The 23,943-nt window shown below is 38.2% G+C and overlaps 3 protein-coding genes across 4 annotated transcripts in view; 2 read left to right on the top strand and 1 right to left on the bottom strand.

Moving 5' to 3' along the window:
• LOC108972567 overlaps positions 1-4,062 on the top strand; it is a 21,090-nt gene extending 17,028 nt beyond the window's left edge. The window contains exons 10-15 of the mRNA XM_018939201.1: positions 1,630-2,394; positions 2,453-2,853; positions 2,914-3,208; positions 3,273-3,563; positions 3,621-3,912; positions 3,973-4,062. Coding sequence (XP_018794746.1) covers positions 1,630-2,394; positions 2,453-2,853; positions 2,914-3,208; positions 3,273-3,563; positions 3,621-3,912; positions 3,973-4,046 — 2,118 coding nt within the window. The 3' untranslated portion in view covers positions 4,047-4,062. The remainder of the gene's footprint in view (positions 1-1,629; positions 2,395-2,452; positions 2,854-2,913; positions 3,209-3,272; positions 3,564-3,620; positions 3,913-3,972) is intronic.
• A 4,108-nt stretch (positions 4,063-8,170) lies between these two features.
• On the top strand, positions 8,171-11,630 carry LOC108972572 (long-chain-fatty-acid--CoA ligase bubblegum-like). Of its 2 annotated transcripts, none has more exons than XM_018939207.1 (6): positions 8,171-8,267; positions 8,911-9,814; positions 9,946-10,349; positions 10,411-10,696; positions 10,824-11,114; positions 11,177-11,630. In XM_018939207.1, exons 2-6 carry the CDS (start codon positions 9,116-9,118, stop codon positions 11,540-11,542), a joined length of 2,046 nt encoding a protein of 681 aa, XP_018794752.1. In that variant the 5' UTR covers positions 8,171-8,267; positions 8,911-9,115; the 3' UTR covers positions 11,543-11,630. The 2 variants fall into 2 exon arrangements, with proteins under 2 accessions (XP_018794752.1, XP_018794751.1); XM_018939206.1 differs by having other exon boundaries at positions 10,408-10,696.
• Positions 11,631-13,176: 1,546 nt separating this feature from the next.
• On the bottom strand, positions 13,177-21,626 carry LOC108972584 (insulin-like growth factor-binding protein complex acid labile subunit). Its single transcript, XM_018939221.1, has 4 exons — positions 20,680-21,626; positions 13,700-14,308; positions 13,402-13,596; positions 13,177-13,335 (listed from the first exon to the last, which is right to left on the bottom strand). Exons 1-4 carry the CDS (start codon positions 21,553-21,555, stop codon positions 13,273-13,275), a joined length of 1,743 nt encoding a protein of 580 aa, XP_018794766.1. The 5' UTR covers positions 21,556-21,626; the 3' UTR covers positions 13,177-13,272.
• Between the last annotated feature and the right edge of the window lie 2,317 nt (positions 21,627-23,943).

The following is a 23,943-nucleotide window of genomic DNA, read 5'->3' as shown; positions in this document are numbered from 1 at the left end:
AACATATAATATAGAACTAAGTTATAAAATATTGTATAAATAGAAGTAACAATTAATTATAAGAGGGCTTTTGGTATTTTCGTTGCATCGAATAAAGAACGGAGCTCGTCTCCAGTAAAAAAACAAAAATTGTTTTTTTTAATCCTCCCAGTGCGTAGGGAGAAAACTTGTTTTGCTATCATTTAGTAATAGTAAAGAAGAAGAAAAGAAGAGCAAAGATAACTACTGGAGATGAACGACTAACGATCATTGCTGGAGGATACGAATCGAAGTACATATATAGTAAGATTGATACGTACTTAAATACGTACTACAATAACACACTTATAAAATACTTCCCAATTGTCAGCTGCCGAATATGGATAAAGGTGGCATAAACATAGGGTGAGCAAAAAAAAATTTAAATCGAATTTACAGATTAAATTTTGTCTATATAGTATTTAAATAAACAAACACACCATAATACCCTTCATAAATACAAAATATATCTTTCTAGAACCCATGTATATATATGCTATAGTGACTCGATCTGAAATTTTTTTCCGAAATTGTAATACTACTTTCATGAAGATATCTCGTAAAATTAAAAGCATTTCCATACAAGCCCTTCATTCCGCTCGTTCAGCTTGTATGACATAGTAATCTAAACTATTTACTCGGAGATTGCACCACCGCTTAGGAGAATAATCCATACCAAATTTCTATACGAGCTTTTGCTCAGAAAAAGAAAGATTCAAAATTTCAGTTTCACATCTCATCGACTCAGTTCGTCATGATCATTTATATATATGTTTATTAATAGGGTCTTTGACGTTTCTGGTTTCATGTTACAAATATCGTGGCAAACTTAATATACCCTGTTCAGGGTATGAAGACCGTTAGATTTTGTTGAGTGTCTGGAGTTATCACCCTTTAGAAAATGATATATTTTAAAACCATTTGATTCGAAATTAAATTTTTTATGCTCACCCTAGTATTCGTATATGCATATGTTACATCGGACTGAGTAGGTACTTGAGAAGTAAAGTCGACCCCTCTCGACGTACAAAGACCAGATAAGTCGCTCATCATCTTCGTACTATTATCTGGTGCAGAGGCATGGAGGGTGACAACATCTGATGAGTTGGCGGTACGAGTTTTCGAGAGAAAGGTTCTGGAAGATTTATGATTCTTTACGCATTGTCAACGGTTCATACCACAGTCGATGGAATGATGAGCTGTACGAGATATATGACGACATTGACATAGTTCAGCGAATTAGGAGACAGAGGCTGTGATGGCTAGGTCATGTCGTACGTATGGACGAAAACACTCCAGCTCTGCCCCATTCCATTGGAACCTCTTTATTTCAGGCAACGCTTAATTGCCTTTCGCCAGGACTCTTTATGGATAGGTCCAGACATGTTGAGTTAAAAGGAACATCTTGTTTTAAATAAAGCGACTTTGTCATAACAAACCTCTTACTTACCGACGGTTAAGACATGAAGGCTTAAAAATTATATTTATAAAATATTTTTGAGTTTAATTTTCCGACAAGTTACAGCGCTTGAAGAACAATTGAACTTCAATTTACTTTTGAGCCATGAAATCTAAGTATTATTTAATTGTTGCTTAATCATTTCATTATAGAAACCCGCAAATATAAAGACCTTGAAATACCGATTTAAACCAGCTGTTGTTATGGGTGACGCACAGACTTTACAACTTTTGTCAGCCACTAACCTCAAAGATGCCACCAGCTACACATCCACATCTCTAACGGAACCGGTAAAGCTACGCGTTACCGCAGGCGACTTGGCGTCGACTCCGCCTCAAACCATACCACAATTTTTCCACGAAATATGCCAAAAGTATGCGAATTTGCCCGCACTTTACCATGCCCACAATGCAAACAATGACGGTGACGGTGCGAGTTCGAAATCTGGGAGAATGGTTACTTATGCAGAATATGAGCAAAATGCGGAGCAGGTTGCGCTCGCTCTAATGTATGTAGGTCTACGTCCGCGCACCGCAGTCGGCATACTCGCCTTCAATTGTCCGGAATGGCTTTACACCGAAATGAGAGCTTTGCGCGCTGGTGGCATTGTGACCGGCATATATCTGACCAGTTCGCCGAAAGCAGTGCGTCATGTGCTCGGAACGGCGGAAGCGACCGTTTGTGTGGTGGACAACGCCAAGCAGATGGCAAAGGTGCGCCAAGTCAAAGGAAGTTTGCCACATTTGCGCGCCGTTATTCAGCTCTTTGGACCTTTTGATGAGTTTGTGGGCAGCGTTGAAGGGTATTATCGTTGGGACGACTTGATTACTATGAAATTCGATGCACAGCTGAAAGCTGAACTAATCGAGCGCGAACGAGATCAGGCGGCTAATGAATGTGCCATGCTAGTTTTCACCGTAAGTAATTTCGAATTAAATCTTAGACTCAATTTTACTAATATTCTCACGTTCATAGTCTGGAACCGTAGGTTTGCCAAAAGCAGTTATGCTATCGCATGACAATATTCTGGCTAATTCGAAATCTGCTACCTTTCACAGAGACTTCGCGGATGGCAGCGATGTAAAAGTGAGCTTTTTGCCGTTGAGCCACATCGCAGCTCAAAATTCCGACGTTTTCAATAGCGCCAATACTGGCACCTGCATTTACTTTGCAGACAGTGATGCCATGCGCGGAAGCTTACAGAAAACGTTGATTATAGCGCGTCCTACGAGATTCTTTGCGATACCACGAGTTTTAGAGAAGATGCGAGAGCGTTTGCAGCAGCAGGAGGCAGCGTCGTCGTGGCTAACGCAAGGCGTTATGAAGTACGCACGATGGGCAACCCTAAAAAGTTACCGAGAGCATTCAGGGGAGGGGTGAGTTGTGATGACGGATTAATTAGCTAACAAACCGAAACCGAAGATTTATCTTTCTAGAAAGCCGGAATATTCTATCAAATATTGGCTAGCCTCTTTTGTTACGCACAAAATTAAAGTTTCTTTAGGTCTCGATCGTTGTAAATTGATAAACGCCGGTGGCGCACCTGTTTCCGCCGACCTAAAGACATTTTTTATTAGCATAGATCTACCGATACTTGAGACTTATGGCCTCTCCGAAGTTTCCGGTGGCTCTACGATAACTTCAGAAGCACTACAAATTAATGGAGCTGGAAAACCTTACCCAGGCTTAGAAGTAAAAATCGAAAAGATCGACCAGGAAGGTCGAAACGAGGTAACGTTTTAATGTAGACTTACTTTGAAAGCAATAAAAATTTAGCAAAAGTGTGTTAATTTAGATCTGCTTTCGTGGTCGCTACATATTTATGGGTTATTTGAACGAACCACAGGAAACAAAGAAAGCTATCGACGCAGACGGCTGGTTTCACACGGGCGATAGCGGTTATCTAAACGAATCTGGCGATATCATAATAACGGGCCGCTTAAAGGAGCTGATTGTCACAGCTGGCGGTGAGAATATACCGCCGGTGTACGTTGAAAACCTACTAAAGAAGGAGTTACCTTGTGTGAGCAATGCCATACTTGTTGGCGATAAACGAAAATATCTCGCTATACTTCTGACAATCAAGGTACATTTGTAGACACTTTGATGTTGCCGTTTGTGCAATTTTTCTCTACCACTACAGACCGATATGGATGTTAATACTGGAAGGCCCTTGGACACCTTACAGCCAGTTGCCATCGAATGGTTTAAGTCTCTGGGCTTCAACTACACTCGTCTTTCAGAAGTCTTGCGTATTCCTGCTCAATTGGAAGACTTCAATGCAGGAACAGTGGAAGTGCATCCAGAACCCAAGGTGGTGGCTGAAATACAGAAGGGAATCGAGCGTGCAAACGAAAACTCATTATCGAATGCGCAGAAAGTGCAGAAGTTTGCGATTTTGCCACATGATTTCTCAATACCTACTGGTGAATTGGGTGAGTGTTGTACATGTGTCAGATTTATGAGAGATACGAAAGACATTTCTTAATTTTTAGGACCCACATTGAAGTCTCGACGTAATGTTATTTTACAAAAGTATGCCAAAGTTATCGATCGTCTTTATAAATAAAATATTAACAAATTGCGTGTACTTTTCTAAAGAGTTTTTTTAGTGTTTAGAGTTAGTGTCTGATTAGCTAGGTATTTGTCGAGCGTTGCATTATGGATAATTATGAAGAGAGGTTTTGGAAGCGATTACTGTCGAAGAAGCTACTTTAATATGATTTTGGGCCGAGTGTGTTGTTCTGGGCCCATTATTACCTACAATGTTCGGTTGAAACCACCCTAGAATGATATACGATGATGATAATTTGGGAGAAGCATCTATGTTGAATGAAGCAAATAGCCTTCGCCGGGTTTGAGGTTGAATCACAAGATTGTGTTTAACTCTTTGTTATGCTGCGGCATATTAACTATGAACTATTTTATTATAATGGCACTAGCGACAGGCCCTTCGGCTGTATCATTGCCTCTTTGTATTGACCTTCGGATCGGTGTTAAGCGTTTATTGTTTCTGAAATGCTACGGGTTATGAACATGCGTAATCATACAATTTTGCCGAGTCATGTTTCCCATTCTTATACCATAACTGTAATATTTACAACTAGAATATGGAAAAATGTTGAAAAGAGTGTAAAAGTTGATAACGTAACTGATGGTCCTTAGTAAAAGATCATTGAATATTTTTTGAAACATTTTAAATTAACTACTTGGTAGATTGATTCGGCGAACCGTTGGTTTATTTTTGATAGGCAGATAACTTCAGCAAACCTATGTAAAGTTCTTGTCTTGTTGGGAATTGCGTTGATTTCAAAACATTTTGGAAAGAGGGTGTGTTGTCAGTAATTAGTGCAGTTATTTCATAAACCTCTTCATCTGTGTAGCTTTGAACTAAAAATGGCGGATCGGTTATATGTGTTCTATAGAAGCACTAAAGGTACAAAAGGACTACAACTGGTAGAGCTGATTATAGATTCGGAAACTTATCATGAACTAATGAATTATTAGAAAACAAGTAATTAGTTACTTTTTGAGTAAATAAGCCAATAGAACAAACAATCAAGAGAGTTATCGCATGTCATTGATGCAGAGATCTTAGTAAAAACACTAATCGTTGCCAGCATTAAAAATTATGAAAAGTCTTCTATCCTTTATATTATTGAATATACTTACATCGGTATGATAATGGGTAGATGGCCTTAGTGGTTTTTTATTTCTTGTATGACATTAATCAGTTCTTCGTTGTCGTAGGCCGCAGAGTCAGATAAGGTACGATGACTAGTATTTTTCCTAAGTTATATGTAAACTTTTGTTCATTATTTTATTTACTGTTCTTTAGAATTATCTTTCGTCGAAAGCGAGTTGTATTTATATTTCCATTTTCCGAAAAGTGGAACTTGTAATATTCGAATGATTTTTAAATAAAGGGTCTAAACAAATAGAAACCATGTTAAAATGAATAAAACACTAAAAATTGGTCAAAACGGGTACTGTTGTTTTTTTGTTATTTATTTGAACAAAATGTATGCCAAATAATCCCACCTCCGATTTCATATCCGTACCACTTTACACCAAATTTTCGGTGACCGGTCCAGCATTTCGGTTGGAATTTCGGCCCCACTACGCTGAATGTTGTCTTCAAGCTCCTCGAGCGTTGTTGGATGATCGGCCTAAGCCTTTGATTTAAAATACTCTCAGAAAAAAAATTATTATAGAGCCGTTAAATTGCAAGATACTGGTGGCCAACTGAGCGCGCTATTTCTCAAAATAAAGGAATCGCTAAATTCTGCACGTAATATGTCCATGTTTAGACGTGAAGCATAAGGCGCCGCACCGTCCTTTTGGAAACAGGAGTTCCGGGATAAAAGGTCGAACGCCTTCTTGTTCAAACGCCTTCTTGGTAACTACGTTTCATGTCTCACTCCGAAGAAAATAATGGCATTCGCCATACTACAACCCACACTATAGGGTAAGTTTTTGGAATTGCAATTGAATTTCCAGAACCACACGTGGATTTGGCTGAGCCGAATGATGAAAATTTTGTTTCTTGACCAAGTCATTAAGCCCAAAATGCGTGTCATCTGACAAGAGCGTGTTTTGCACGAAGAGCCCTAACAGTTGGCACCGTAGAACATACATTTTTTTAATTTCCAAGCGTTGTACCAAAATGAAACATAACATCATAACACAGCAAGCCTTACGGGGCATCTCGACAGAATAAAATTTATTGCCATTGCCAAATCTGTATGTGGGCATTTGTTATCATAACATAATCATTTGCGCAAGGCTTTGAGCTTTTGAAAAATGTATAGTATTTTATCACATTGCGAAATGTCGTCGGGTAAGTAAGTTTGAGCTGATGTAGCGCATGTTTTGAGCTCTTGAACTGTTTAAATCTTTTATGAGGAAAATAAAAAAAGGATTACGATCCTTTTTTTACCAATGTATTTCTGGGAAAAATAAGAATTTATATTTTTGGACTACTATATAATGATTGTGGCGTACATTTTATATACCAATTAAAATATTAAATTTAATATGAGCAATGATATTTCGATTTATGTGTATTAAATTTAAGACTTCGCTCATTCCCAACCCAATTTGCATGATTTTTCTGTAAATTAACAATATTGAACTCAATATTAATATGTTGGAAAAATGTTATTTTGAAAATGTATTTTATTTTTATAATATAACACAACCGTCTTAGTACTCGCTCTTCTAAATTTCATACTACCGAAATGAAAATGCCGTCGGCATATGGGAAATGGGATATATTGCCTCTTGGAAATTTTCATAGCAATGAAAACTGCGCTGTTAAACTGCTGACAAGTGACAGCTTATTGCTTACAATATATGGCAAACTAATTAGTATTCCATATATTTTAAGCAATAAGTAATATGCAGTCTCCATGGAGACATAATAGGCACGGCAATGCAGTTGGTAAGACATAAATTTTATCCTGTCGAGATGCCCCGTTAGTTATCACACTGACAAAACTTGACATAACTTCGTAAACAAGCGTGGCCGCCACGGGCTGTCAAAATCATGCCACTCCTATTGCCAAACGAAAAGTGGCATATTGTCTCAGCTCGCAGTTTAGACGTGCGTCTTTGGTCAATTACCTATATCTTTTATATATAATACCATAATGTGTACCATATTAAAGAAGGCAGCTATTGCAGAAATGGTGAATCTCTTTTCATTACATACACCTATTTTATAGTACATTGTAACTATAAAGATCAATTTAATTTTAAATATTGCAATTAAATAAAAATTCTTAAAAATATTGACTTCAAAATTGAATTCTTCTACACAAGGTAAATATACTACTTTGTGGCCTCGAAATATTCTAAAAGGGTATTCTAGATACGTCCAGGTTAAATAAAATACATATACATTAGGATGTGTAAAAAAAATCGATAATTATATAATTTCATATGAATGATATAAATTTATATTTCCAACAATAAGGAATTAATAGAAAAACTGGAAAGCGGAGGACCTTTGAATTAATATTTACGCGCTACTAGAAGAGAAATATTTGAGTTGTGGTTCAACCAGTTTAAACCAGAGATAAAATGAATAAAAATAATAATAAATTTCAGTTTACCCACTCTAATATACTTTATGCATGCTATACATACATACAGTGGTATATGCCTTAAATAACTTAATCTTGAAACATTTTACCACATATGCCAAAGAGTCATCGAACGTCTTAATCTGTAAACATTCATTTATTGGGGAAATAATGCCAAGTATTTAAATAAATAAACACAAAAATAATATGAGTACTACATTTATATATATTTTTCGTTTCTGCCTTTAATAAACCTTTGACCAAAGTGTCATTGGAACCGTTCGAAGTTCTGTGCCCGCCTCGTCATTGTCTTATCGCTGCACAAGATGCCTATGTACAACAACTACAACCACGCTAAGAATCCCCAGCAGCAGTGGTAACGTTAGAAACACATCGTGCGATGATGTTGCCGGCGCTGCTTTCGCTGATAACGGTGATAACGGGAGTTGGTTTCTTAGTGGACCATATCACCAAACCATACACGAACTATGGGTGTTTAAGAGTTTCATATACATATACATATATTTACAAATACTGATTTAGCATACACATTATGATTTTTTATGTTTTTTGTCTAGCCGGCCTGATAAGCCTACCGACCACAAAGTGCGTAACCCGTGTTAGGCAGCGGCAATAAGTATACCACCACTCCGAGAAAAAGGTTCAAAAGATTTTCAAGTGTCGAGGAAAACGGTTGTGCGCAAGTGAGTCAAGAAACTATTTTTGAGAAATTACATATTTTGGTTTTCTGAAGTTGAGTGAAAGGAGTTATATTACATACAATTTTTTTTGTCATTAATCAATATACATATAGTATAAGTGGTGTTTTCTTAAAAATGTGCTATAAAAAATGATTTAAAAAAGAGTTTGTAGAGACGTAGTGAAATATAATATATGTATTTTCAACTTTTTCTCTAAACTAGAACTTGTTTGAATTTCCAAAGATCCTTCAGAAAACTATTTTTTACATTTACTATTTATACAATTCTTGTTTCGTAATTATTACATTTTGAAGATCCCGGTGAAAGAGAGAAATATTTTTTTTTTTTTGCTTAGCACCAATTCTTCTGCTTATTTTCTTCAGTCCTAAGTTCCGTGTTAAGTTTGGTAAATGAAGTTCCTATAGTTGATTTCTTTAGCAAACAAAAAAAAAAATAATAATAATATTTTCTTAAGGGATATCACTGTAATGCTTTGGTAACCGATATACAGTGTGAGCTTTGAACCAAAATTACGTGATTATCAAAATATTCAAAATATACAGACGAAATATGAATAAAATAGAATTTATTAAGTAAGATTATTTACAAATATTGTCTCGTTAATGACAAATGTATTTTAAAATAGCTACACTGAACGGGGTTAAGCTTCTTTGATTGGCGCTGATAACAAAGCGGAGGAGAAAGCAATTAAGAATTGCTTTAAATAGCCTTTGCAGACTTTAGCAACCACACAAGTGTTAATCAGCGCAATAAGACCGAAACTACAAACACATTAAACACTGAGAGCAAAAAATATTCCACACAAACAACTTGAAAACTCGCCTACCGCAATGATGAACGAGAGCACAGACGTCTCAACTTCGGTGAGTGCGGTAAAACCAGCTAGCAGCTATATCTCTATCTCGCTCACCGAACCGATAAAATTGCGCATCGGCACAGAGGGTATCTCCGCCAAAGTGCCACAGACCATACCGCAATTCTTTCACAAAACATGTACGCGTTTTCCCGAACAGCCGGCGCTCGTCTACGCCAATGAGCCGAAAGATCCGAACACCGACTGGACAACTGTCACCTACAATCAATTCGAGCGTCATGTAGAACAGGCAGCACTTATGCTCTTGCATGTCGGTCTGCGACCGCGCACCTCCATTGGCATATTAGCTTTCAATTGCCCCGAATGGTTTTATGCCGAATTGGGTGCCTTGTGCGCCAACGGCGTTGTGTCGGGCATATATCCGAGCAGTTCAGCGGAGGCTGTGCGGCATGTGCTTGCTACGTCACAGGCCACCGTCTGCGTTGTAGATGATGCAACTCAAATGGCAAAGGTGCGTGAAGTCAAGGACCAGTTGCCGCTTTTGAGTGCGGTTATCCAATTGCATGGACCATTCGAGGATTTTGTCGGCAGCGAGGAGGGTTATTATCGTTGGGCGGATTTGTTTGCTTTGGACTTCGGCAATGAAGAGCGCGAGAAATTAGCGCGACGTGAACGTGCTGTCGCCGCTAATGAATGTGCAATGTTAATATTCACGGTAAGTATGAGTTCACATGTCTGGGTGACACTTCTGACATATATTACAATATTTGGGAACTTATGTTGAATTAGTATTTGCTCTTGTCTTTAGTTGTAAATTTCTATAAAATTTTATTTACTCTCTTTTAGTCTGGCACAACGGGTCTACCCAAAGCTGCAATGCTCTCTCACGACTCCGTCGTCATGAATGCTACATGTGTTAACGCTGCATTGTGTAAATATGGGAAACCTGCTGAAAGAATAGTTTCTTACTTGCCTTTGAATCACATTGCCGCTCAGATCTTTGACGTTTATTTGAATTTGGATAAAGGCAGCTGTGTATATTTCGCCGATCGCGATGCGCTCAAAGGCACACTCACGAAGACCTTTGCCAAGGCCCGTCCCACTTGCATATTCGGTGTGCCACGTGTGTACGAGAAGATACAGGAACAGTTGAAAAAAGCCTTTTCGAAGTCATCGAGTCTTTCACGCTACACGTTGGACTGGGCAAGGCGTGTGACCTTGGAACACTATCTGAATAAAAATGGAGCAACGTAAGTATTCAGTTGATATTAAAGCCGGTAGTATTAGAAACAACTCTTTTGCTTGCAGAAGCTATTCGTTGAAATTGTGGTTGGCATCAAAGATTACGCACCAAGTTAAAGTCGCTTTGGGTCTTGAGTGCTGCAGCTGGAGAATAATTGGCGGTGCGCCCGTTGCAACTGAACTGAAAGAATTCTTCACAAGCCTGGACATGCCGCTCTTTGAGGCTTATGGACTATCCGAAACTGGTGGTGCCGCATCCGTAAATCAAATTTACAACAATTTCACAAGTTGCGGAAAAGTCATAGATGGCGTTGAAGTGAAAGTTAACGACCCAAATAAGGAGGGACATGGCGAGGTGAGTAAACTTATATAAAAAGAGGATACTTGAATGAACTCAAACACGCGATACCTTAAAAAAGTTTTCAAAGTTCTTAAGTTTTCAAGTCATAACCACTTTTGGTCTCTTTTCTCTCTGAATACAGATATGTCTGCGTAGTCGCTCGACTATGATGGGTTACATCAATGAATTGGAGAAAACACAGGAAGTACTGAAAGACGATGGTTGGTTCTTAACAGGCGATTTGGGTTATTTGGAAGCTGATGGCAGCATCATCATCACTGGCCGTATCAAGGAGTTGGTCATTACAGCCGGCGGTGAAAATATACCGCCAGTGCATGTAGAAAGTCTTGTCAAGGCGGAATTGCCCTGTGTTAGCAACGCGCTGCTTGTTGGCGACCATCGCAAATATCTCAGCATACTGCTAACACTGAAGGTAAACGGAACATCAAGTTCACTCTCTCGCATTTGCAATTATCATTAATTACTCCATTACAGACCGACATTGATCCACACACGGGCATGCCTTTGGACACGCTTCATTCCGATGTAATTGAGTGGCTGCAAAATTTGGGTTTCAACTATACACGCTTATCGGAGGTTTTAAACATACCCACCGAGATAGACGAATCGCAGGTTGCCAATGTTTTAGTAAAACCTGACGCAAAAATAGTGGAAAGCATAGAGGCAGCCATTAGGCGCGCCAACACACGTGCTCTATCGAACGCACAGAAGGTACAGAAGTTTGCAATCCTACCGCATGACTTCTCGATACCTACCGGAGAGTTGGGCCCAACTCTGAAATCGCGTCGGAAGATCATACTACAGAAGTATGCTGCAGTTATCGATCGTATTTACGAATAAGGTAAAGGCGGCATTAAATTCACATGGAATATCGTAATCTTCTCTTTTCATAAAAATATCGAATATATTTTTTAAGTAATTTAGTTTACGCTTGAATGTTTCCTTTCTCTAACAAATTTTACTGTGTGGGATTTTAAAAAGCTTATAGTTGAATAAAAATAATATTAAGTGATTTTTCTGGCTTCTTCCTCTTTACCGGCCGAGTTAAGAACAGCGTTCCAGTCGTTTCTTCTGTTTGCTATTTCACACCAATTGGAGATATCAAGCATCATTCACTGCTTGATCTCTCAAATGGAATGGATTTCTTTTTTATATGGTTCGACTGCCGGGTATTGATTCTGATGACTACTGATGAGGGATTTGTAGAGTTTGCCCTTTTTCGTAAATAGTATTTTACTTCTCAACTGCATACTCATTCCAAAATACCACCTTTTGACGAGAGCGCTTCTGCGTTGAGACTTTAGTGTCATGACTGTCGACAGTGACGCATGAGCCATGTCGCGAATACGAAGACTTTTTTTTTCAAACAAGAGATATGCCGTCTTCTTCTCGTTCACAAGCAGACCCATACGCTTCGATTCCTTATTCAATCCGTACAGATCAAATCTAACGTCGCTAATGTAGAGACTGTTTAGCTCTGCAGCTTGTATTTTTTTCCAGTAATATATTGAAGAAGTCAAATGGTAGAGATTCGAACGGTTGGGAGAGGTCCTTCCCTACTCTGACGGAGCTTTGGATTTATTCAGCATAAGTTTAAATAATCGTATTAGTTCAAAATTCAGACATAAATCCATAGAGACATGCCCCTTCGTGCAATCAATAATGTGTTCTCCGGGTCTAAGTCCACACTGATAAGGTTCAGTCAGTGTGTTGGCTGTGGAGGATGCTAATCCCACGGTAATCAGCATTATTTGTGGGGCTTCCCTTTTTGGGGATCCATCTCATTCAGCCACTTTGCTGTAATCTGCGGAGATAACATTTATTCCATCGTCATAGATTAGGGAATCGGGCTCGTCAACTCCTGATGTTACACTTTCACTTTGTTAGAAATCTTCCGTTAAGCTAAACTTAGATCTGTCCGCTTTTGAATGATTTTAAAAATTCAAAATTGAATGTCTTACTCTTTGAGAAATTTGAAAACTTCCTTCAATAGACCTGAAGATTGTATTTTGAAATTCTTTCTGTGTTGTTTATTGCAGTTGCCGATGATTTGTATGGCATTAGCTTGTCCATCGTCACTTCATTCTTTGCGCCACTGAAAGTATTGCGACTTTCAAAAAATTCAGAACTTTCTTTAAGATATACGTATATTTGTTAGTATTGTGATGCCTTGACCAATAATGATACAAATATAAATTACAGCAATTTCGTCCCTCTTTCTCTTTTTAGTTCGTTTTTTAGAAAAATATATTGGTTCATAACGTCAAAAAAGGATTAAAGAAAGTACTTTGTTTAGAGTTAGTGTGCTAGTTTGACATTCATTTATACTGCAGCATGTCAAAACCTTATCTTTACGAAACTAGATTGGTTTTCATTTTTAAAAATTTATTTTTACATCGCTCATGCACTAATTTTAAAAGTCGAAGCAATTGCTTTAACCCTAAACCTATCGCATTTGAAAAAATTTCAGGAAGTTTATTGCTTAAAGCTATTTTATTTATGTAATACACTTAGCTTAAGCTTCTCGACAATATGATTTTCTGCGTTATGCCGAGAGATTAGTATAGTTTTTAAGTGCGCTCATTGAATCTTTCCACATTTTTCGCCGTGAGTCGCGTCAGCTCCTGTGTCTTCTGCAAAAGTATGAAAATAAATATCGTTAACGGTAAGTGTAGAATAAGTACTCTGTAATCGATTACCAGCTCGAGTAATTTCTTCACACGCTTGGTTTGCTCTCGTCTGTCGATCAATTGACGCGCTATACGCAGCCCGGTGAACGCTAAGCCAATGGCAATCAACATCCAAATGATAATGGAGCGTGAGTCGAAACGGTCCACGCGCACACGCGGCCAAACCAGTGGCGGCGGTGTTGGCATAACAGGATCAACGAACGTCTGCAATGAAGCACAAATCAACAATTTGTTTGTGTGTGTTTGTGTTGTGTGTATGCAAATCACATCAAAGCGCGAGGCCAATTAGCATTTTTATGGCACCTACCGTGCACTCAACATCACCCCCGATATGGCGGCGCTCCCACAAACGCCCGGCGTCCAGCACTACAAGACTGCGCTGACTCTCCGCATCATAGCAATCAATGCCACTCACGTTGAGCAACGCCGCACTCCACGACGACGCCAGCGAATAGTTGCGTCCGAAGTGTACGTGCGCTGGAGCGCGCACCAGCTCAACAATGAGCCACTGGCAATGCCAGCGGTTGGCGGACAAATCAACGCTCGCACCACAGACTTGCAACGCCGTCATGGCGTCGCCATCAAGTTCCGTTAAGTGATTCTCACTTAAATCCAGCGTAAGTGCCGAGTGCGGCAACAGCGGCGAGAGATGAGCGATGAATGCGCCGGATGACAATTGATTCCCTGACATGTCCAACGCACGCAGATAGGGCAGCTGCGCGAAGAGTTCGGCATGGATGGTCGGCAGTGCATTACGTGACAAATTGACGCGCTGCAGTTGGGTGGGCGCATCGAAGAGTCCGATGGGTAGCTGTGTCAAATTGTTGGCGGACAGGTCGATCGTCTCCAGATTGATGAGCTTGTCCAGACAGGACGCGGCAAGCATATGCAAGGCATTGGCGCTGAGGTTAAGATGCTGCGGAAGAGAAATCAAAGAGTAGAGAGTATGAGTGGTCAAAGCGCAGTAAGAATTTTGGAAATGAATGTTGTAACTGGCAGCGCTGACAGTAAGACAGCTCAAGTGTAAGAAGATTTTCTTGGGGTGTTCGTTTTTTGCGGTGCAATGAAATGCAGTTTTCTAGATCAAAAAGAAATGAATGAAATCAGAAACATGACTGCTATTGACACGCGCCGTAATGCGCGAATGCAAGTGTGCGTGCTTTCGTCAGTCGCAATTTGAGTTGATTTCTTAAGGAGCACTTTGTTCGTGCGGATTTCAAGGCAATTTTCCCAAACGCTTGAGCTGTGAGATTGAAAAAGGAGTGACAGCCTTTCTTTGGCTCTTTTGTACTTATCAAAGACAATATTAAGGATTTCAAATCGATGGATTAAGTTTATTAATGCAATTAAGTCTTAGGTGAACTTTTTTATTTAAGTTAAATATCTTCCAGTGCAATGTATAAGTTTGGACTTTCATAATTTTTTGGTGTTCCAAATATGACTTATTGAGTTAAAAAGCTTGTAAATTCTTTAATATTGGGTGTCCCACAATAAATGCAAGTTAGAAAGTAAATGGTGTTCCAACATAAACGCAAGGCAAGGTTTAAATTTTTCGCTTTTTATGTAGTAAGGTGTTGACAATCAAAAAAAAAAAAAAAAAACAAAAAAAAAATGGCATCTGAAAATTTAAGTTTAGTAAATATGGAGCGTTACACCATGGAACAACGTGTCTTCATTATGAAGGCTTAATGGTCGTAGCTCGTAAATTTCATACAAAATATGTATGATATATTTGTAGTTATTTTTCATACATAATGTGCGCTAGTATCTTGACTTCATCAACTGTGAAGAATAATTGAAAAGGCGGCATATTTAAATCTTGCGTTAGTTTCGGGACATCCTGTATAAGTGGGGCAGGTAGTTTTTGTAATCAAACAAAAATCATAGTAGAATGAATCCTATTGCAAAAGAATTTGAAAATAAAAATGAAAAAATATAATAATCTAGAAGCGATTTGAGGTCGCGAAGAGGAAGAGGGAGACGTGGCTGAATTTCTCAGAGTTAAAAATGGTTTATAACGATGTCCGGCAAAACGACGAGCCTTAGGGAAATACAATACAAAGTTGTAGTTAATGAAAGGATCTAAAACTGTGTTATAAACAAGTTTCTCGCATAACCTCAAAGTTTATGATAAAAATTCAAATAACCCAGTTTTTGAGTTTCTTATTCTTTTCTTGAAGATATTTTATTTCATTTTAATTTGGTGCAAACTTCCTCTTTATGTTACAAACACAGTGTGTTTTTTAAATTCATAATTATTTAAAATTATATTATTACTTTATTTTGCCCAAATTCGGCAATATCTTTGTAATTTTGCAGAATTTAATTGAAAATTCTCAACTCAAGATATGTGCTTTTTATAAAAGTCCGTAACCTCCACTTTCAGGTGGCATAAAAATAAGAAATGATCCTAGTAGAGATACTTTTTATAATAAGTTTTTTGTGACAGATCACAAGTGAGTCGTGTGAAGTTGTCATGTTTTTTTGTTCAGTATAGTTTGGTATTTCACCATGGAAAGATTAATGCCTGAACAACAATTACAAATCTTTCAACTTTACTACGAAAATTCACGCTCTGTAAAAAATGCGTTTCGTGCGCTTCGCTTAACTTATGGTCAATAAAGTCGACCTACCGAGCGTGCTACTCGCAATACTATCACCCATCTTACGACCCAGTATTTATTATTGGATAATGTTCGATCGAATAAAATATAGCCACCGTTGCTGAGAATGTACACGGTAACTGTGGAGAGTCGATTCGGCGCATCTCGCAGCAACTCGAATTGACGTATGGAACGAATTGTCGCATTTTACGTCGAGATCTGAAGCTGAAAGCATACAGAATACAGCTTGTGCAAGAACTGAAGCCGCTGGACCTTCCGAAGCGATATCGATTCGCTCTATGGGCTCTAGAAAATCTCCAAGATGATCCGACGTTTTCGAGCCAAGTCTCGTTGAGCGAGGAGCCGTATTTCTGGCTCAATGAAAAATAACTAACTTGCCGCATTTGTGACGAAGAGCAACCTGAAAATATTAAATAGCTGCCCTTTCATCTAGAAAAAACAGCTGTGTGGTGTGGTTTGTAGGCCGGTGGAATCATTGAGAATTCCATTCCATTCCATTGTAGCTGACTATTTGATGCCTGAAATCGAAACTTATGATCTCGGCGACATTTCGTTTCAACAAGACGGCGCCACATCCCACACATCACATCAATCAATGGATTTAATGTAAAAACACTTCGTTGAGGAGATAATTTTATGTTTTGGGTCAGTCGATTGGCCACCTAGATCATGTGATGTCACATCGTTAGACTTTTTCCTGTGGAGATACGTTATGTTTAAATTCTATGCGGACGATCTCGCTCAGATTCAGGTCTTGAAGCAAAACATTCCGCAGTTCGCAAATGAGTTAAAAATTGAAAACATTGAAAGGACATAATCCTCAAAAAATAAATGCCAAAAAATCTTCTTTGAACGAAAATAAACTTAGTTTTAATGTTTTTTTTTTTTTGAAAATACGGAACCTTGAAATGGATCATCCTTTATATACGGTACTGTGATAAGTTTTCTAAGAAAATGAATTATTTCGCAGTTACAGAAGTAAAAAAAAAGACAGGTTAGTGGGGACTTTTTTTTGCATTTTCTTAGCACATGTAAATAGTATATATACATACATACATACATATGTACAAATATGTTTTTTGTAACTGCAGAAAGTGGAGATTTTCAACAAAATAAGTCCTCCTTTTTAAAAAAACAGTGATTTTAACATGCTGACTACATTTGGTCTAGTCTCTTGATTAATAGGTTTTGGGCGTAGATCGTAAGAGTAACCGGATTAAAAATAAAAATCTTTTGCGGAACATTTCTTTAACGGGGCATCTCGACAGCATAAAATGTATGTATGTCATACTAACTACATTGCCGTGTCTATTGCCAGTGGAGACTCCATATATTGTAAGCAATAAGCTGTCACTTCAGCAGTTTTACAGCGCAGTTTTCATTGCTATGAAAATTTCAAAGAGGCAATATATCCCATTTCCTATACGCCAACGGTATTTTCATTTCGGTAGTATGAAATGTAGAAGAGCCAGTATTAAGACGGTTGTGTTATATTATAAAAATAAAATGCATTTTCAAAATAACATTTTTCCAACATATTAATAATGAGTTCAATATTGTTAATTTACAGAAAATTATGCCACTTGGGTTGGGAGTGAGCGAAGTCTTAAATTTAATACACATAAATCGAAATATCATTGCTCATATTAAATTAAATATTTTAATTGGTATATAAAATTATGCCAAAATTATTATATAGTAGTCCAAAATATGAATTCTTATTTTTCCCAGAAATACAATTGTAAAAAAAAGGATGTATCTTCTTTTTTTTTATTTTCCACATAAAAGATTTAAACAGTTCAAGAGCTCAAAGCATGCGCTACATCAGCTCAGACCTACCTATCCGACGCCTTTTCGCAAATGATTATGTTATGATAACAAATGCCCACATACAGATTTGGCAATGGCAATGGCAATACATTTGACACTTAGCATGCCATAAATTTTATCCTGTATAGATGCCCCGTAAACATCATCTTCTCATTAAATAAACCGAAAAAAACAAGCACACATATCAACCAATCCTCACACAATCATTATGCTAGCCACCGTCCACAATTCCTGTTGCATAACAAATTATAGAATAATCAAATAAGCATGCTTGCTGTTAAATCGGTAAATAATTGATATGAAATTAAATGAAATCCAATAAACATTCGCAATAAAGTACCATAAAAAACAGCAATAACAACAACAACATATGTATGAATAACATAACCAGCAGCTTTAGCACCACACAACCTCAACAGCAACAACAGCAACAAAAGCTTATTTACATAACCATGCAAATATGTACTTTATAGTTGTGCGTTGACATATAAATAAAGGCGATTAATTGCTTTACACACAGACACAAACATAAACATCGAAGCCTCGAAGTAAATATGTTGGCGGGTACATACTAAAGCAGACACACGTGAATAAAATATATATAAACTAGCATATATGTAGTTACAAATCCACTTGTAAACAAATGGCTGAATTTACACATGCGTTTGTGTGTGTATGTGGCTAGATTTATAATCGGCACGTCATAATGCGCAATAATGTGTAAATAAATTGGTTAAGCATATAAAGGGTGTGTATATCAAGTGATCAAATATGACACGGACTGCGGGATCAAATATAATAGGAAAAATTCTCCCTTGATTGGTTGCACCTTTTTCATAGCTTTTCCCATACATGTAAATATGTCAATTAGTGTGTATTTTTCAACCGGAGGTTGAAGATTTTTATCATGAAATATAAAAATTGAGCAACGAGTCTACTTGAAATATTATGTCAAAATCAAGGCAACAGTATTGTGAAATATATGCAGAAGTGTTTTGTAGTTTCTTAACCACGAACGCAAATATTTAAGTAGCATAAAGCATACAGTAAAGGCTTTGAAGTCGTCAAAAAACTTCAGAGGATCTCAACATCTCTTACGGCTCCATCCAAGATATTTTTGGTCAATGGTTTGGAGGTATGAAGCGTGTCAATGGAAGACTCGCATCAAAAGACAAGCATTTTTTGCCAAAGCAACGTCGAGTAGAGTTCAAAAAACAGATGTTTGGCGACTTGTGTAGATATGTATGTAGCTGCGGAGCCTACATTCATCAAACGTGGGTTTATAATTGTGATGTCGCAATTGTACAAAAGGCATCCCAAAAATAAGCCGAAATTGAAAGAAGCAAAATCGCTGAAGGCACTAAAAGACTTTACAGCGGATACTGGATTCAGCATACTTATTGGGGCATACTTGCGAGATAACTTGATGGAATTTCTAGTGGAGGCAGATACTTCTTGACTAGCTTTAAGCGCACATTAACAAGCTCAGTGTTAGTATTTCCGCTCTGCTGCCGGAGTGAATGCTTATCTTTCTGAAAGAGCCTGCAGAGTGACTCCTTCGCATATCTTTCGTCGGTGTGTGAGTAGACCCTGCGATACAGTGAACTAAGTTTTCAGATATGCAGGATATAATTACGTCATGTCTTTCTGCAGATCTCTTATATACTCAGCTCGCAATGCTCATGGACACTTTTTGAAAATGGTATTAACTACTATTGTTGGTATAGCTCCCAAAGAACCGAAAAAGCCGAAGAGAGCCGCTCTTTGGCATACATATTCAAGCTTCTCAGGAAGTATGCCCTTTTAGAGTACCCTCCACCAGACGATCACACGCTAGAGCATTATTGGCTTGACTACGGCTTCGTTAAGCTAAAGCATCACCTTCGTATAGATTTCCTACCTTTCTCTATAGCAATTTAACGCAACCGATGTCTTCCTTACTCTCTTCTAAATACATATATGGCCTCCATGTATGCTTTCTATCAAAGATAAGCCCTGAGTATTTCACCTTATAAACGGTTTAAATTTGTGAAAGCGAATATCCGAAGCGCGATTAACTCAACTACTCTGTCTGAATTGCCGTAGAAGCACCCTTTAAAACACTAAAATGTCTAAATATTTGAACGACTGTCACTCAGGTGGTTGCTTATGTGTGTGCATAGAAGGCGAGGCAAAGCGACAGTGCGTGTGCGTGGCTCTACTCACACCGTATTTCAAAGCGGTCACACAAAAGCTAACATATACTAATAAACTCATACAAACATGCTTTTAAACAAAGCAAATACACGCTTTATTGCACATTGAATGAATGTTTAAATTCAGCTCACTTAACGGCAATTATTTCCACAAACAAAGTAATACTTAACCCATTAAGGAATAAAAATTATAGTAATGATTACTACACATTAATGTGTAATTATACAATGTAAATACGTTTTATTCAGGCGTAGTACTCTCTCCTTGAAGCTCTTTATAAACAAGATAGTATAGAGAGAAAGAGAAAAGGTTTAAATGAAAAGACTGCAATTTTGTAAAAATACAAAAAAAAAAAAAACAAAAAATAAAAAAAATAATAATAAAAAAGGCAAATTGTTAATTTTGATTTGTTTCTTGGCCCAAGGAATAATATCCTTCAGCAGGGATATAACGCAGAGAACCCCCTAAATCTAAGATTTTAATTCAAATTTAGAAAGATTTACGAAGTAATATAAATCTTAAAAAAAATTTCTGGAAAAAATTTCCCCTATCAGACAGACATTTAGCCACTTCCAGCGTTTCAAGCTTGCACAATTCGGTTATTCTAGCCTGCACGTTTTCAATACACTCAACTCACCATTAACGCGGCCAGACCATCGAACGTATCTGCCTTCACTTCCACCAGCCGATTCGCACTGAGATCCAAATCCATCAACGCCCACTCCCCAGTCGCGAAGGCATCAACGACTTCGATGCGATTGTGTGACACATTCAAATGCAGTAGGCGTGTCAAAGCATTGCTGCGTAGAAATTCCAAATCCCGCAGCTTATTGACATCCAAACGCAGAGAACGCAGATGTGCATTCGTGTCGAAGCTGTCGCCAGCCACGCGCTCAATCGCATTATGTTGCAGTGATAAATGTGCTAAATGTTGCAAACCACGAAAATATAGCGACTCAATGGCGCCGAGACGATTGTGCGCCAAATTCAAATGCTTCAAATGTGGCAAATGCGTAAATGCGTCACCGCTGATGCGCTCGAGCATGTTATGAGCCAGGCTTAAATAATGTAGATTTGGATAGCGCATGAAACTTTCGGCGCTGAGCGTTTTCACAGCGTTTCCCTCCAAATCGAGCGTGTGTAACGCCTTTAGTGGCGCTTGAGACCATGGCTTGACGTCGGTGATGTAGTTCCAGGGCAGAGCCAACCACTGCAGCTGTTCCAGTCCATTGAGCGCGTAGGCGTCAATTTTCGCCAGGCCACTCTCGCGCACTTCCAGCGCGGTGAGTGAGGTGAAGCGCGTGAAGTATGCGTTTGGCAGCGTTGAGATGTTGCACGTCACAGCGGACAACTCGTAGACCGACGCGAGTTTGGGCAAATGCTGCAGTTGTTCGACATTACAATCGGTGAATTTGTAGATGATGCGCCGATTGGGCGTGGCAGCATGCTGCCGACAATGCAGCAGGAGCAGCAAGTACAGAAACAGTACCCGAGGCCAGCTGTTATGGGCCATTTGTTGTGACTTTTTAAGTGCGCTTTAATTACTTTATGCTAATTCGTTCGTAGCCAGATTGAAACTAGCAACACAAAATACACGGCACTGGCTGCTGTGCGATAAATGAGACAAATAAAGCCATATAACGGTTATCTGACAACTTCTGAATTTATGCTAAATAAAACAAATCTGTGGAGGCACTACTTGGCTGCTTACAGCTACCAGCGATATCTAGTCACAACACTTGATAAGATCTGCGCGCACGATCGCTGATAAAGCTGTTTATATAAAATTTCAGTGTAAACATATGTTTTTACGTGCCTCGCAGCAACAACAGGGCCAGGCGTTTGATTTACTCCAAGTCAACTGCGATGGAAATTTCACCTTAAATTACTCGCTGAACATTTTACAATTTATTGCTGCAAAAGAGGAGGGGAGGTTGAAAATTATGATGGCGAAAGTGTATATGAAGCGCAAAATATTATTTTTTTCTATTTTTGCGACTTGAAGTAAGAAAGGCGCAACGTCATTAAAAGAGTTAGAGCATATTGGAAGGCAGGTCATTGAGATAACTGTCTCTGTGGGGTATAAATAGCTATTAGAAGCTGATTAACGTTTCGCTTTTGCTACAGGGCCTCAGATGAAGAACAATTCATGTGTACTTTATTAAAATATGGTCGGACAGACCCAAAAGAGCCAAAAATTGTGATAAATCTTAAACTCCTCTGTTTCGTTAATTTTTGATTTTTTTTTCAACTCGTGAGATATATTTTTTAAAGTTTCATTAGCGGAGAAGCGAAATACCACTCCAGTAATGTCGGTCCTTTATTTTAATCTGGCTTTTCCTCTCTCCGACCGTCACTCTACTGTATACATGTATGCAAGTTAATTTCTCAGTTTTTGAGGTATACATTACAAATTTTGTATCCACTCATTTCAAAAAGCTGCTTGTTTGTCAGAACCGCCGATCTTCGGCCATTATATCATATAATATAACCGCCATACAAATTGAGCCGGAACAAACGGCTTGCATGACGAGATATCTTCAAGAAATTGGTCAGTGACCATTGCTGAAGGCTATGCTGCAATTTTCGAACAAATTGTTCAGTTAGGATCATTATATCATATAGCTGGCATACAAACTGAAGGGACGGACACAAGTGCTTGCATGGAAAACTTTATCATTTTACGAGATATCTTCACCAAATTTAGTGTAAATTGTTGCCTAAGATAATCGTGTATTCTGCGAAGAAATCATTTAGATCGAATTACTATAGCATATAGCTGGCATACAAACTGTCAGATGAAAATCAAAATAAAAATATTTTTTTTTTACAGTTAATGTATGAAGAATGTACATGCGTGTCATATTATAGCTTCGATGTAATCGAAATTTTCGTTTTTATCTTATGTAAATTAATTTTTTCCCTGAAAATATTTCCAATAATTTTAAGCAGATTCTGATATTTGTGTGCTACCTTCAACACAAGGCATTTCAAACTATAACTTCAAATATTGCATATGACACATTAAGCAAATCCAGAACTATAGCACAACATATATAATATTTGCAGTTCATAATTAAATTTAAAATATTAAATTCTATAAAATGCCATTGCCAACAAATAACCCACAATCTCTTCATATTTAATCTCAACTTGCGCAACCTATGACCTGCTTATAGAAGTGAGCTAGCTCACAGGCAACTGTGCACTTCTATGCATGCGCTTTATTATTTTTACAATCGCAAGTTTGCACTAACGTGCGCATACATACACACACACACACAAATACACGTACATATTAAAAGTTAAGCAATGCATAAATGCGTTACTCATACGCCACAGCGCACATTTACCTCTGTTGTACAAGACACACGTATGTACACCAACACACACACACACACACATGAACTCGTGCCTAAACAAATAGAATGTATGCCAATGCAAGTGAAGTGCAGTGTGAAAAGTAAAGTCAAATGTCACATGAAATATACATAATTTGAATGAAATGAGCTCACTATATTCCGCACGGATTACGTAGTCTACCCTTTGGGGGCAGGCGTACGGGTGTGCGCCGAATCAAAGCTGAAGTAATTGAAATTAACATTACTGGCAACAAAATTGCCATGGCTTTAAGCCTCGTTCAGTCACACGCTAACTGGCTGCTTGACTGACAGACTGCCTGACTGCCTGACTGGCTGCCTGGCTGACTGGTTGGCTTTTGACTGTTGTCAACACACTTTTCAGCGCGAATGTCGTGCCTTATTTAATAACCTACAAAACGCTCGCTCGTCACTTGTTGGCTGCTCTCCAATACCAAGAAAAAATTAATAAACTTTGCATTTAGCATTGCATGAGCAAATATTCATAATGCGGCAAGTCTTTTTGAATCAATGAAACTTCA

Source organism: Bactrocera latifrons, unplaced genomic scaffold (assembly GCF_001853355.1).
Source record: "Bactrocera latifrons isolate USDA-ARS-PBARC rearing strain unplaced genomic scaffold, ASM185335v1 scaffold_41, whole genome shotgun sequence".
NCBI classification, from domain to species: Eukaryota; Metazoa; Arthropoda; class Insecta; order Diptera; family Tephritidae; genus Bactrocera; species Bactrocera latifrons.
The sequence above is the reverse complement of the archived record's forward strand: the minus strand, read 5'-3'. Positions and strand labels throughout refer to the sequence as shown.